The sequence below is a fragment of the Sinohyriopsis cumingii genome, chromosome 1 (genome assembly GCF_028554795.1).
Source record: "Sinohyriopsis cumingii isolate HCF-2022 chromosome 1, ASM2855479v2, whole genome shotgun sequence".
NCBI lineage: Eukaryota > Metazoa > Mollusca > Bivalvia > Unionida > Unionidae > Sinohyriopsis > Sinohyriopsis cumingii.
This window is the reverse complement of record NC_142961.1, coordinates 83,185,166-83,197,771: the sequence shown is the minus strand read 5'-3', so window position 1 is coordinate 83,197,771 and position 12,606 is coordinate 83,185,166. Positions and strand designations below refer to the sequence as shown.

Below are 12,606 nucleotides of genomic sequence, written 5' to 3'. Positions count from 1 at the left end.
TAAGATGTGTATACTGAACCATGTGCTTACCTTAAGATGTGTATACTGAACCATGTGCTTACCTTAACTGAACTGTGTGCTTACCTTAAGATGTGTATACTGAACCATGTGCTTACCTTAAGATGTGTATACTGGAACATGTACTTACCTTAAGATGTGTATACTGGACCATGTACTTACTAGCAGATGTGCATGCATTTTTTTCTGGACTTTTATGTTCTACAAACATTTGACATACAGTATAAGTCATCCAGTATGTATTCAGTTACAAACAAAATGGACCCTGATCTGCCATTGCATAATATGCCAGTTGATCAGGGTCTGTGTTGTTCTACTAATTACTCCTAACAAACTGCATTGACCCAAATAGGATATTTGAATGATGCTGTGGTATATATATTAATTCAGTTTATTCCATCCACGGTTCATGATGCTTATGTGTATATTGGTTTTTGTGGACTTCTCTATGCTACTGCAAAGTTTTTGTGTTTTTTGTTTTGCATTTTCATACTTTCACTAATTATAATGCCCTTATCCAGTTGAAATGAACAGTGTTTGGAAGCTAAACTTTTATTTTTCACACTGTAGACATTATGTGGGAAGAGATCCATCAGGCTATTATCAAGCATTACATACTGATGATGATCATTAAATAGAATCAAGTTGAGAACAAATACAAATTTAGTATAGAATTATTTTAAAAAGATTTGTAATGATTACATATAATGGGGGGGGGGGCACATGAGAATAAGATTTTACTGTAAGTATTTACTCCAAAAATTAGTTTTCTATGTTCCCTTCGTACATGTTAGCTTGAATATGGTATATATTATATTTCTGAATGTTATATAATTTTCATATGAACTCTTCAATTGATAAGACTACCCTAACATATATTTTTTAAAACTGCCTTACCTGGGTACCCTGTATGATTACATGGAAAAGCCCTTAAATAAGGTACTGAGTTATGCTTTTGTTTCATAAGCATTTATGAATTTTGAATATTCAAATTTTGTATTATAGGGTGGAGATGGCTTCAACCACTACAAAGTCAGGGCGCGAATGGCAGTGATGACTAGAAATTTTAAAGAGGCAGAGACCATCTACTTAGAACAGGTAATAAGCGGAATCTTTTTTTATGTACATGTATGCTATATAACAGAAAGTGTTGGTTATTATAACAAAATTTGATTTATTTTGCTCAGATTTTGTGACACAGTTTGTAAACAGTATATAATTAGAAGAGTAGCATACGTGAAGATTTAAAACAATTAATTTCTTCATTCTCTCATGTTCTGCATATGGTACATTTTTAGAATGTTTTCTTCCCTATGTAGAAAATTTACTTTCTCATTTGCAAGATAGTTTTCTTTCCATGAAGATATAAAATAATGTTTCAAATCAACTTTATTATTCTTACATTTACCATGGCATTACTTTCACTTAAGAATGGAAAGAAACCAAACAATTTTCGCTTTGAATTTATGTCAAATTTCAGGTAATATGTTGTCTCTGAGGACGGTGGATACAGCACTGGTTGTGATAATATTTAACAGTTTGTTTTATATATATATATATATATATATATATATATATATATATATATATATATATATATATATATATATATATATATATATATATATATATTACTAAACTAAACTATTTTTAGAATCATGTTGATGAAGCTATGGAAATGTATCAGGAAATGCACATGTGGAATGATGCCATTGAAGTTGCAGAAGTGAAGGTCAGCTTTGGTACCTTTCTCAAGTCTATCTATATTCATGGACACATTTTCTCATGTATTATTATTCAGTTTTTTTTTATAACCATGATAGTTTATGATCAAAAGATCTTATGGGTGCAATAGTAATAGTACAGTAGACTGGTGCTATAACATGATTTTGGATCCCCATATGTTGTTATAAAAATAGTAAGGTGTTCATTTGAGCAAAATATTTAAACCAAATAGTTGAATATTTATTTTCAAACTTGCTAATTACTTTATCAATTTCTTATTTTCAAGTGTATTACAGTAATTGGTACTTGTACAGTTGTACAACCTAAGTTAATGTTTTCATGCAAGACAGTTGTTAGTATCTTTCTTCAGTGAATAATTTTAACTTCTAAATGATCTTGTTTATTGTCTTTCAAGAGTGTAATTTTGTTTAGCAGACTTTCAGAAATTCATGTGCGTGTTGAGTTGTTCTTTTATTACAACATATCCACCTGACCTTCAGTATGTTCTTTGTAAATGAAACTGGGCCAGATATTTTTGTAAAGTAATTTTGGGCATACATATCACAAATTATGCTTCAGAGTAACTAGCTATTATATGGATCAGTCAGAGGTTCTTTCTGCATACAACTGATTGAACAATATTTTCATTGTTGTATTCCAGATGCATCCAGAGCTGGAGAACCTCAGGAGAAACTACTATCAGTGGCTGATGGAAACTGGACAGGAGGAAACTGCAGGGGATGTAAGTCTCAGGCTGTGGGTTTGGTTCCCACCATTGGATCAGTCTGGATCAGCTGTTGTATTGTATTTCTGGGAAGGGCATTTTAGTCTTCTTGCTCTGTCATAATTTAACCTTCATTGTATTGATGGATCATAAAGCACCAACCAAATTCCAGCTAATCCCCTACAGGCTTGGGAATGTAGAATAAACCAGATGCCCCCCTCTTGGTTGTCATCAGAGGCAACTAATGGAGACAGGATCTATGGTGGTTCAGTGGATATTATGCCAGCCTTGTGACTGAAAGGGTTTGGGTTCAGATCCTAGCATTAGATCAGCCTGGGTCTGTTGCCTTGGTGTGTAATTGGGTGGGACACTTAACTCCACTAGTCTTAGCACTTAATAATCCATTTCCTCCTCACTGTTTCAGCTACTTGAAAGGAATTTAAATAAAATACTGGATGCAACTTTTTGTGCATTCTGTTTATTGCAGAGAAGATGTCAGGGGAATTATCTAGATTTGAATATGCTTTCTCATTCATTTTCAGAAAAAGTACCTGCTCATAATTCATTAGAACATCCACTACCATCCCTTCCAAGCTAAACAAGACATTAACTGCATGTTTTATTTTAAGCAGTTAAAGTGCTTTTAACTTGTCTGCTTGCAGGAAGTCAGACAAGATTCATGACCCCTTGAGAGGTTGGTGCCAAACTCCATCAGTAATCTTTTACTATTTCCACTCATATCTGATCAGCATGCTTTCACAAACGACTTCACTAATACCTTCTGTTTTGTTACTTTTCACCAATTTAGCAGTCTTTTTGAGTTTTCTTATCAAAGGGAGGTATATCCTGTCTATTTTCACATTGATTTTTTGCTCTGTCTTTATTGTAGACAAATATTTTGCAGTCCTGATGTGTATTTAATTATACATCAAGCTCATCAGATATCTGTTTAACCACACATGAAGCTAATCAAATGTCTATTTAATTATATATCAAGCTCATCAGATATCTGTTTAATCACACTTGAAGCTAATCATATGTCTGTTTAATTATATATCAAGCTCATTGGCACCATCTTGATTGCCAGCCTTAATGGTTAATACATATTTAACATTCATCTTAGTACTTGACCTTTTTGCAAGTTATATCTAGTATCATTTATTTCTAGAAATAAGGAATTTTCACTAGCATATATCTTAACTCATATTGTTCCATTTCACTGTAAGATCAGCACATTGCTTGACTGATGTGTCATTGTTTTGCTGTCTTTACTATAAGTAATAATGGGTAGGGTTAAGTGTATTGTCTAATCTTTAATTACAGATAATAATGGGCAGGGTTAAGTGTGTTGTCCTGTCTTTAATTACAGATAATAATGGGCAGGGTTAAGTGTGTTGTCCAATTTTAATTACAGATAATAATGGGCAGGGCTATGTGTGTTGTCCTGTCTTTAATTAAGATAATAATGGGCAGGGTTAAGTGTGTTGTCCAGTCTTTAATTACAGATAATAATGGGCAGGGTTAAGTGTGTTGTCCTGTCTTTAATTACAGATAATAATGGGAAAGGTTAAGTGTGTAAGCAGTTTAAGCTGGCTGAAGATATTTAGCCCACCCACATCAGATAATATTCACCCCACCTGTATTAGCTCTATGGGGTGTCAAACAGACAATATTAACCCCACCTGTATTAATCTCTATGTATCTACCAGACAATATCTCTGATATCTGTTTGCATGGGTCTAAAGTGATGGGGACAACAATTTCAATGAAACAGCTAAATCTGGTTAGCAAAAGAGCCAATATATGTTTTCTTAGGGATTTTCTAGCGTTATCCTTCAACACCAACTGCTTGCTATGCCAGCTCAGTTGTTGCTACCATCAGTGGGGGCTTCTCTGTCACTCTACACATCTGATTTCAAAGAAATATCTTTGCAAGCCCCTACTCAATCCAGTGACTGGCATTTTCTGCTCTATCACATACATGCCAACCATTATGCTTTTTTTCACTAAATTACACCTTACACGTAAATGTATTACGTGTTTTCGGTATATCCCCCTCTAAAAAAAAAATAAAAAAATTTCTTCATTTTTATTTAAATACCATTAATCCCACAGACCGTATTCTAGACAAGACGGCTTCTGTGTAACTACAACATAAGAGTATGCTTGTCCGAAGACTTGCATGCACTTTCCTAACAGTATTATGTTCTATATATAGCAGTTGACCTATTTCCAAGAAACATGCTGGTTTCTACTTTTGATCTCTGTCTATTTTAGCAGCTGTATTGCTTAGTTAGGAGAGAACAGACTGGTTTTCTAACTTTTAATCTTTGCTTGCAGAGTCTTTGTTCTAATATGATACAGAACCGATCTGTAGGTATTGGCACTAAAAGTCAAGTCAGATTTATTCTAGTCGATGCGTGTGTTAGAGCAAAAATATTTTTCAAATAATTTCACAGATGAATTAGGAAAAGACAAAAACACTATTCAGAGGTGAATACATGAATTACACAATACAACGTTCCATTCTAGGGCAGCTTCATGCCCCTTGCAGGCTACGTGGAAAGGATTTTAATATTGGCCATGGTGGTAAAACAAAGAAAACTTGAATTAGCTCGTTTTACTAACTTCATTATTAAGGTAACTTCTTTTTTACAGCAGAACTTAATTGTGGACATGAATTTTATAAATGCAGAGGCGTTATGTACCAAGTTCTTAATAGAACACGGACTACCCCTAGCGGCAGAAGACTACATTGGTCCTTTGTTCAAACAGATGTTTTCCATTTCCAAAATTGCAGAAAATATGCATGTGCAAGAACAAAATCATCTAATATTGTTAGGTGTTTAGCAGAAGACATTTCACTTAAAATTGCAGCAGCCAAGAAAATTGGGACATTTAGTATTGCAACAGACAGGAGTAATGATTATGACAAAAGTTGTACCCAGTCTGTGTAAAAGACTTTGACAATGAAAAGGGCAAAGTCAGAATGGTCTTCTTTCATTACCAGAAAACATTTTCATTATTTGCTTGATAATGCTTTGAATAAACATAAGTTGGCAGAACTTTATGGGGTTTTCAGCTGATACTGCACCAGTGATGACTGGAATTCATTAAGGAGTTGCATTCTTTATTTTGACAAATGTCTCCATCATTGTGCATATCAGGTTGTCTCTGTCATATGATGCACCATGCTACAGGAAAGGCTGCTGATAAATTAGAAGAACTCTTGAAGTATCAAGTTGTCACTCTACCTGACAATGTACTTCATGCGGACAGAGTTGATTTTTTTCATCTTATTTCCCAGCTAGAAGACCCAATATCTGTAAGATATAAATTTCCTCTTCTTTGTCAGGTTATGAAAGGAATATTGGTTCTTTACCATTCTAATGCTGACTGTGAGAGATTGTTCAGTATTGTTAACAAAAATAAAACTGAATTCAGATCCAGGCTCTGTAACCCAGCACTTAGTGCTCTGCTGGTGTGCAAAACATTCATAGTCTCAGCTGGTACAAAAAGTTTTGAAATGCAATATGAGAGTCTGTTGCTTTGTAAAACTCAAAGTGTTATATACAAAGACTTGAAGCAGTAATTGATGTTAAAATTCCAGAGGGATAAATAAATCATTTTTTACATTATGCTGATTGAATTTTTATCATGTTATATGTGGATTAATCTTTTTCTACTCAGATTACTCTTTGTATCCACTTGGATTACACTTTTTCCTTGCCAGAGTTGGCATGTATGCTAACATTGGACTCAACAGAATTCCTGCATCCATTGATCCTTTAGCAAGAAAAATCAGCTTTCTTTCAAACAGTACCACAGTCTGACTGAATCACCAACATCTTACACTGCTGTGAAAGGCAGTTTCAACAGGCCTTTATTTTCACAATTACAACTGCCATCTAACTATAGTCAGGCCTTTTACACAGTACACTGGTTTTCCATACTGAGGTTCCATCTATCAGCAGAGATGTTGTAGGCCTGGGAATGTTGAAACCATTATTCATGAACCAAAAACCTTCTCTCAACAGCTGGATTCCAGTGTTATAACTATTGGCTGCTTACTTGACTTGGTCTTAAGCTGAGCATAGCTTAAATCCCTGTGTTGAATACCCTGCCAACAGATCTGTCTGGGAGTCAATCTCATCCATGGCTTGTGTACTCAGCAGGCTTGTTCTTCATAGCTGATTCCAGTAATCTGCAGGTTGCAGTAAAAGACATTCCTATCCACATCCACCCTCAGATCTCAATCTCGGTCTTTCAGCTTCTGATTTCACAGCCAAACAGAGACTAGGAAGAGGCAAAATGTGCTTTCAGATGGAGAAACTCTCTACCAAACTATACTCCTTGGCAAAAGCCCTCTTTGGCCTGCCAAATTGGAAACCCTCTGCCAAACCATACACCTTGACAGAAGCCCATTTTCCTGAGCAAATGATGAGAAAACATAGGGCACGAAGGGCATGTTCATCTCAGTTTCTCACCCAGGCAGCCCCTGACAACCTTTGAGTCTAATCTCAGAGGGCCTCCAGGTTATGTTCCTCAACTGTCCCAGCTGTCAAGGATTCCCTTTGCTGCATATATGCCAGGGACCCATACTAGATGAACATTCTGCAGCAGGAACTGAACATTCATGGAAAGGATGGTATTGTTTATAATGTGAACTTACTGTGATTTTACTCCAGACTTATCCTAGCTCCAAAAACAAATGGCAAACTCTGACTGGTTATAGGTTTGATCTCTCACAGCCTACATCATATTATGCACCCAAGCTTAGAATAGAGACTTTGAGCTCAGTCCTCATTACTATGCCAGAGGGAGATTTGCAGTCACCCTAGATTGCTGAGATGTGTACCTTCCTATTCTCATTCTTGGGTCCTTACAGAAATTCCTGAGGTTTGCTTTCATGTTCACTGTACTTGTTTTTAGCACTAGCTTTCAATTTGAATCTCAGTTAGTGGCTCTTCACATAAATCATTAATATAGTTGAGTCTCATTTCAGAACCACCTCCAAGTTTGGTGACTTGCTTATTCAGATTAGGGGGGTGGGTCAAGGACGAAATCACCAGACATTCATTCTCATTTGGGAGTTTCTGCACTAGTGTATAAAATGAATATAACAGTCCCAAATCTGACATATCCCTGACCTGTTCAGTGCTCTGGCCAATTCATTGTTGAGAAGGGAGCCAGACCTTTCACACAATCATATCCATCTATCAGTCTTTTGGCAAATTTACTCACTTTGGGGTGCCCAGTGATGGATCTGTTTGCAGTAATGTGGAATCACAAACTGTCCACCTTTATCTCTCTAGTCCTAGTCACAGAATCCTGGGCAGTGGATGCACTGGTACTGAAAATAATTCAGAAAATGAGGAGTCATGACTGCAAGCTGATGTCTGGTGGATACCACATACAGCTTTGAGCTGGAACAATTCATGGGTGAACAGCCAGTTCAATCTAGTGATAGACATTCACCCCCCCTCAAAACAAATGCCCCCTGCTTCCCCCAAGACCCAGCATGCACAAACAAGCACTGTTGCAAGTGTTTCATCCCTTTCTAGAACTAGAAAGCCATAGACATTTAAGGTGTAGAGGGGGGAAATTGATGGGTTTCCAGGGTCTGGCATAACATCAACCCAATTGTCCCATTGAGACAGTTCAGCATTTGGTTAATTTTTTTCTTCATAGGAGCAAAAAGTCAGCCACAATTACTATCAAAGGCTACTAGTCCATGATCTTGAACACATTGAGGCATCAATCATGGTAGAGCTGATTTTGGTCACAATGTGGATTTAACAGACCAACTTTCCAATTTGAAGTTAAATTGGTCAATATCTCTCGCCCTGCTTCCTAAATCTAATTCGTCATCATTACTGATATGGCTAGATTCAGATCAGTTTGAACCTTTAGCTGAAACCTCATTGGAGCTGTTATTGTATTTTTCTGATGGCTCTAGCATTGACATGCAGAGTGGTTGGGTTACATGCCCTTTCAGCAGACTCAAACTGTCTCCAGTTTTGATCACATGGTTTCATGTTCTAATGACACAACCATGTTTCATAGCAATGAAGAGGTTGCAGTCAGTGGGATGTAAAAAAACCTGCCTTTTTGTCCCCTTTCCTCCATCTGTAAATCTAGAAAGTTGACAGTTAAAGACCAAAAGAGTGACCATTGTTGAGGTAGAATGCAATGCAGTGACTCCCTGTTACCTATTCACCTAATAATGCTAAGGTTGGAGAATGAATTAAATGGAGAAAGCAAGTTTTCTTATAATTTTTTTGTGATTGCTGGATTTAAAAGGTAGTGGAGCTTCTTTCTGATAGTTTATGTGATGGGTAACTATTCTCTAAGAAACATATAATTTACTAGAATATTTAACCTTTTTGATAAAAAAAAAATAGAAACTTAAAGTTTCAAAATTTATAATTTAAGTTATTTTTGAAAATGCTTAGCATTTTCAAGTACTTCATGATAGGTACATGCATGTAATAAGTAAATATCATGTATAATACCAAATGTAGCACTTTTGAGACAGTGGTGTTTCACCTGAAGTGCTTGTTAATTTGCATTATATATGTTTCATTCCTATTGAGGACTTTATACCTCAGGTAAAAGAAAAAGAGGGTGACTACCTGGCTGCAATCAATTTGTACATGAAGGCAGGGCTGCCAGCTAGAGCTGCCAGACTGGCCACTAGTCGAGAGGTAGGTACTGCATGTTGTTATGGTTATCTTATTGGTATTAAATACAAAATATCCTACTTTAGGTCCTTTCAAATGAAATCTTTACACTCAAATAATTTCTATCTTTGGTAAGACTTGGCAGAAAAAATACTGAAATTATTCTTTAAGTTAAATTAATTTAATTTTAAATGAGCACTAATATAAGGGTATGCCTATTTGACAAAGAACATAAATTTGACTCTCTCATGGCACTTCTCAGATGCATGATATCATTGTCTATTGAAAATATCAAAATGTGCAACCCCAAACATGGGTCACCATTTGCCAGCCTATATAACATAATCAAGAATTCAAAGAATGTGTGAGGTTCTCTAGTCATCTTCCTTTCAGGCAGTTATTATGTATCACCTCTTTTATGTAGTCTTTGTTTGCCTCTTTTTTCTGTCATTTTGTCTCTTTCCTTACCATTGTTGTATATCATATAGTCTTTGTTTGCCTCTTTTGTCTGTCATGTTTTCTCTTTCCTTACCATTGTTGTATATCATATAGTCTTTGTTTGCCTCTTTTGTCTGTCAGGTTGTCTCTTTCCTTACCATTGTTGTATATCATAAAATTTCTGTTTGTCCATACCAATGTTGTCATGTAGTGTTTGTTTATCAATACCACTGTTGTCATTCATGTAGTCTGTTAGCCCTACTACTGTTGTCTTTCATGTAGTCTCTGTTAGCTCATACCATACCACTGTTGTCCTTCATGAAGTCATTGTTAGCCCATACCCCTGTTGTCTGTCATGCACTGTTTGCTGATATCACTGTTGTCTTTCATGCAGTCTCTTTTTGCCCGTGCCACTGTTGTCTTTAATGCAGTTCTGATTTTCCATAACACTGATGTATTTCATGTTTTCTATGTTTGCTCACACCACTGTTGTCTTTTATGAAGTTACTCTTTGCTTGTACCACTTTTGTCTTTCGTGTACTCTGTTTGCTCACACCACTGTTCTTTTACACACTGTTTGATCATACCACTGTTGTTTTTCATGTAGTCTGTATTTGCCCATGCCACCTTTTTTCTGTCATTAAGTATCAGTTTGTCCAATAACACTGTTGTCTTTCATGTTGTCTTTGATTGCCCTTGCCACTGTTGTCTTTCATATTGTGTCTATTTGCCTATACCTCTGTTGTCTTTCATGTAGTATTGGTTTGCCCTTAACACTGTTGTCTTTCATGTTGTGTATGTTTCCCAATGCTACTGTTGTCTTTCATGCAGTCACAGTTTGTCAAAACACTGTTGTCTTCTTTGTTTGCCTATACTGCTGTTGTCTTTCATGTATTCTATCTTTGCCCATACTCCTGTTGTCTTTCATGTATTCTGTGTTTGCCTTACTGCTGATGTCTTTCATGTATTCTGTGTTTGTCCTTACTGCTGATGTCTTTCATGTATTCTGTATTTGCCCTTACTGCTGATGTCTTTCATGTATTCTATGTTTGCCCTTACTGCTGATGTCTTTCATGTATTCTGTGTTTGCCCTTACTGCTGATGTCTTTCATGTATTCTGTGTTTGCCCTTACTGGTGATGTCTTTCATGTATTCTGTGTTTGCCCTTACTGATGATGTCTTTCATGTATTCTATGCTTGCCCTTACTGCTGATGTTTTTCATGTATTCTATGTTTGCCCTTACTGCTGATGTCTTTCATGTATTCTGTGTTTGCCCTTACTGCTTTTGTCTTTCATGCAGTTGATACTTGCCCTTACTGCTTTGTCTTTCATGCAGTCGATACTTGCCCTTACTGCTTTTGTCTTTCATGCAGTTGATACTTGCCCTTACTGATTTTGTCTTTCATGCAGTCGATACTTGCCCTTACTGCTTTTGTCTTTCATACAGTAAATACGTGCCCTTACTGCTTTTGTCTTTCTTGCGGTTAGGCACTTGGCTTTACTGCTGATGTCTTTCATGCAGTCAATACTTGCCCTTACTGCTGATGTCTTTCATATATTCTATGTTTGCCCATACTGCTTTTGTCTTTCATGTAGTCAATACTTGCCCATACTGCTTTTGTCTTTCATGCAGTCGATACTTGCTTTACCAGTGTTGTTTATTCAGTAGTAGTTAGATCCAACACCCCTCAGAGGAATGATATTAGAGATCCAGACTAGACAAAAAATTAGTAATTTTATTCAGTAACAACTATTATAAGAAATTCGTGTGATGAAATGATTTTCAGGTATATTTGAATGTCTACCAACATTATGCCAGTATACTCCATGCTGGTATGGCAGTATCTGTCTGTCATGACTTGATTTGAATGACTACAAACATAATGCCTGTATACTACAAGTTGGTATGATGTTGTCTGCCTGTCATGACTTGATTTGAGTGTCTTCCAGAATTATGCCTGTATACTACATGCTGGTATGATATTGTCTGTTGTGACTTGATTTGAAAGTTTACCTCCATTATGCCTATAAGGAAAGAGACAACCTGATAGACAAAAGAGGCAAACAAAGACTACTCCATGCTGGTGTGACATTGTCTGTCATGACTTGATTTGAGTGTTTTTCAAAATTATGCCTGTATACTCCATGCTGGTATGACATTGTCTGTCATGACTTTGTTTGAGTGTCTACTAAAATTATGCCTGTATACGTGAATTCCACATAGATCAGTCACCTTTGGCCTCTGTGGTTTATCATTTGGCAAGACACGTTACTCGAATTGTCTTGGCATGATTTAACATTCATTTGTTTATGTGTCATTAAAATAATCAGTCTTCTACTTGCTTTATATTATAGAAGTTTAACAATCAGTCTTTATACCTGCTTTATATTATAGAAGTTTAACAATCAGTCTTTATACCTGCTTTAAATTATAGAACTTTCCAATCAGTCTTATGCCTGCTTTAAATTATAGAAGTTTAACAATCAGTCTTTATACCTGATTTAAATTATAGAAGTTTAACAATCAGTCTTTATACTTGCTTTAAATTATAGAAGTTTCCAATCAGTCAATTATACCTGCTTTAAATTATAGAACTTTCCAATCAGTCTTATGCCTGCTTTAAATTATAGAAGTTTAACAATCAGTCTTTATACCTGCTTTAAATTATAGAAGTTTCCAATCAGTCAATTATACCTGCTTTAGATTATAGAACTTTCCAATCAGTCTTATGCCTGCTTTAGATTATAGAACTTTCCAATCAGTCTTATGCCTGCTTTAGATTATTGAACTTTCCAATCAGTCTTATTCCTGCTTTAGACTATAGAACTTTCCAGTCAGTCTTATGCCTGCTTTAGATTATAGAACTTTCCAATCAGTCAGTCTTATGCCTGCTTTAGATTATATAACTTTCCAATCAGTCTTATGCCTGCTTTAGATTATAGAACTTTCCAATCAGTCAGTCTTATGCCTGCTTTAGATTACAGAACTTTCCAGTCAGTCTTATCCCTGCTTTAGA

The 12,606-nt window shown here is 35.9% G+C and overlaps 1 protein-coding gene across 1 annotated transcript in view; it reads left to right on the top strand.

Moving 5' to 3' along the window:
* LOC149807249 (intraflagellar transport protein 172 homolog) overlaps positions 1–12,606 on the top strand; it is a 128,903-nt gene that overhangs the window by 49,776 nt on the left and 66,521 nt on the right. Inside the window, exons 20-23 of the mRNA XM_089964023.1 lie at positions 1,024–1,116; positions 1,673–1,750; positions 2,405–2,485; positions 9,079–9,174. Of these exons, the coding sequence (XP_089820149.1) occupies positions 1,024–1,116; positions 1,673–1,750; positions 2,405–2,485; positions 9,079–9,174 (348 nt within the window). The remainder of the gene's footprint in view (positions 1–1,023; positions 1,117–1,672; positions 1,751–2,404; positions 2,486–9,078; positions 9,175–12,606) is intronic.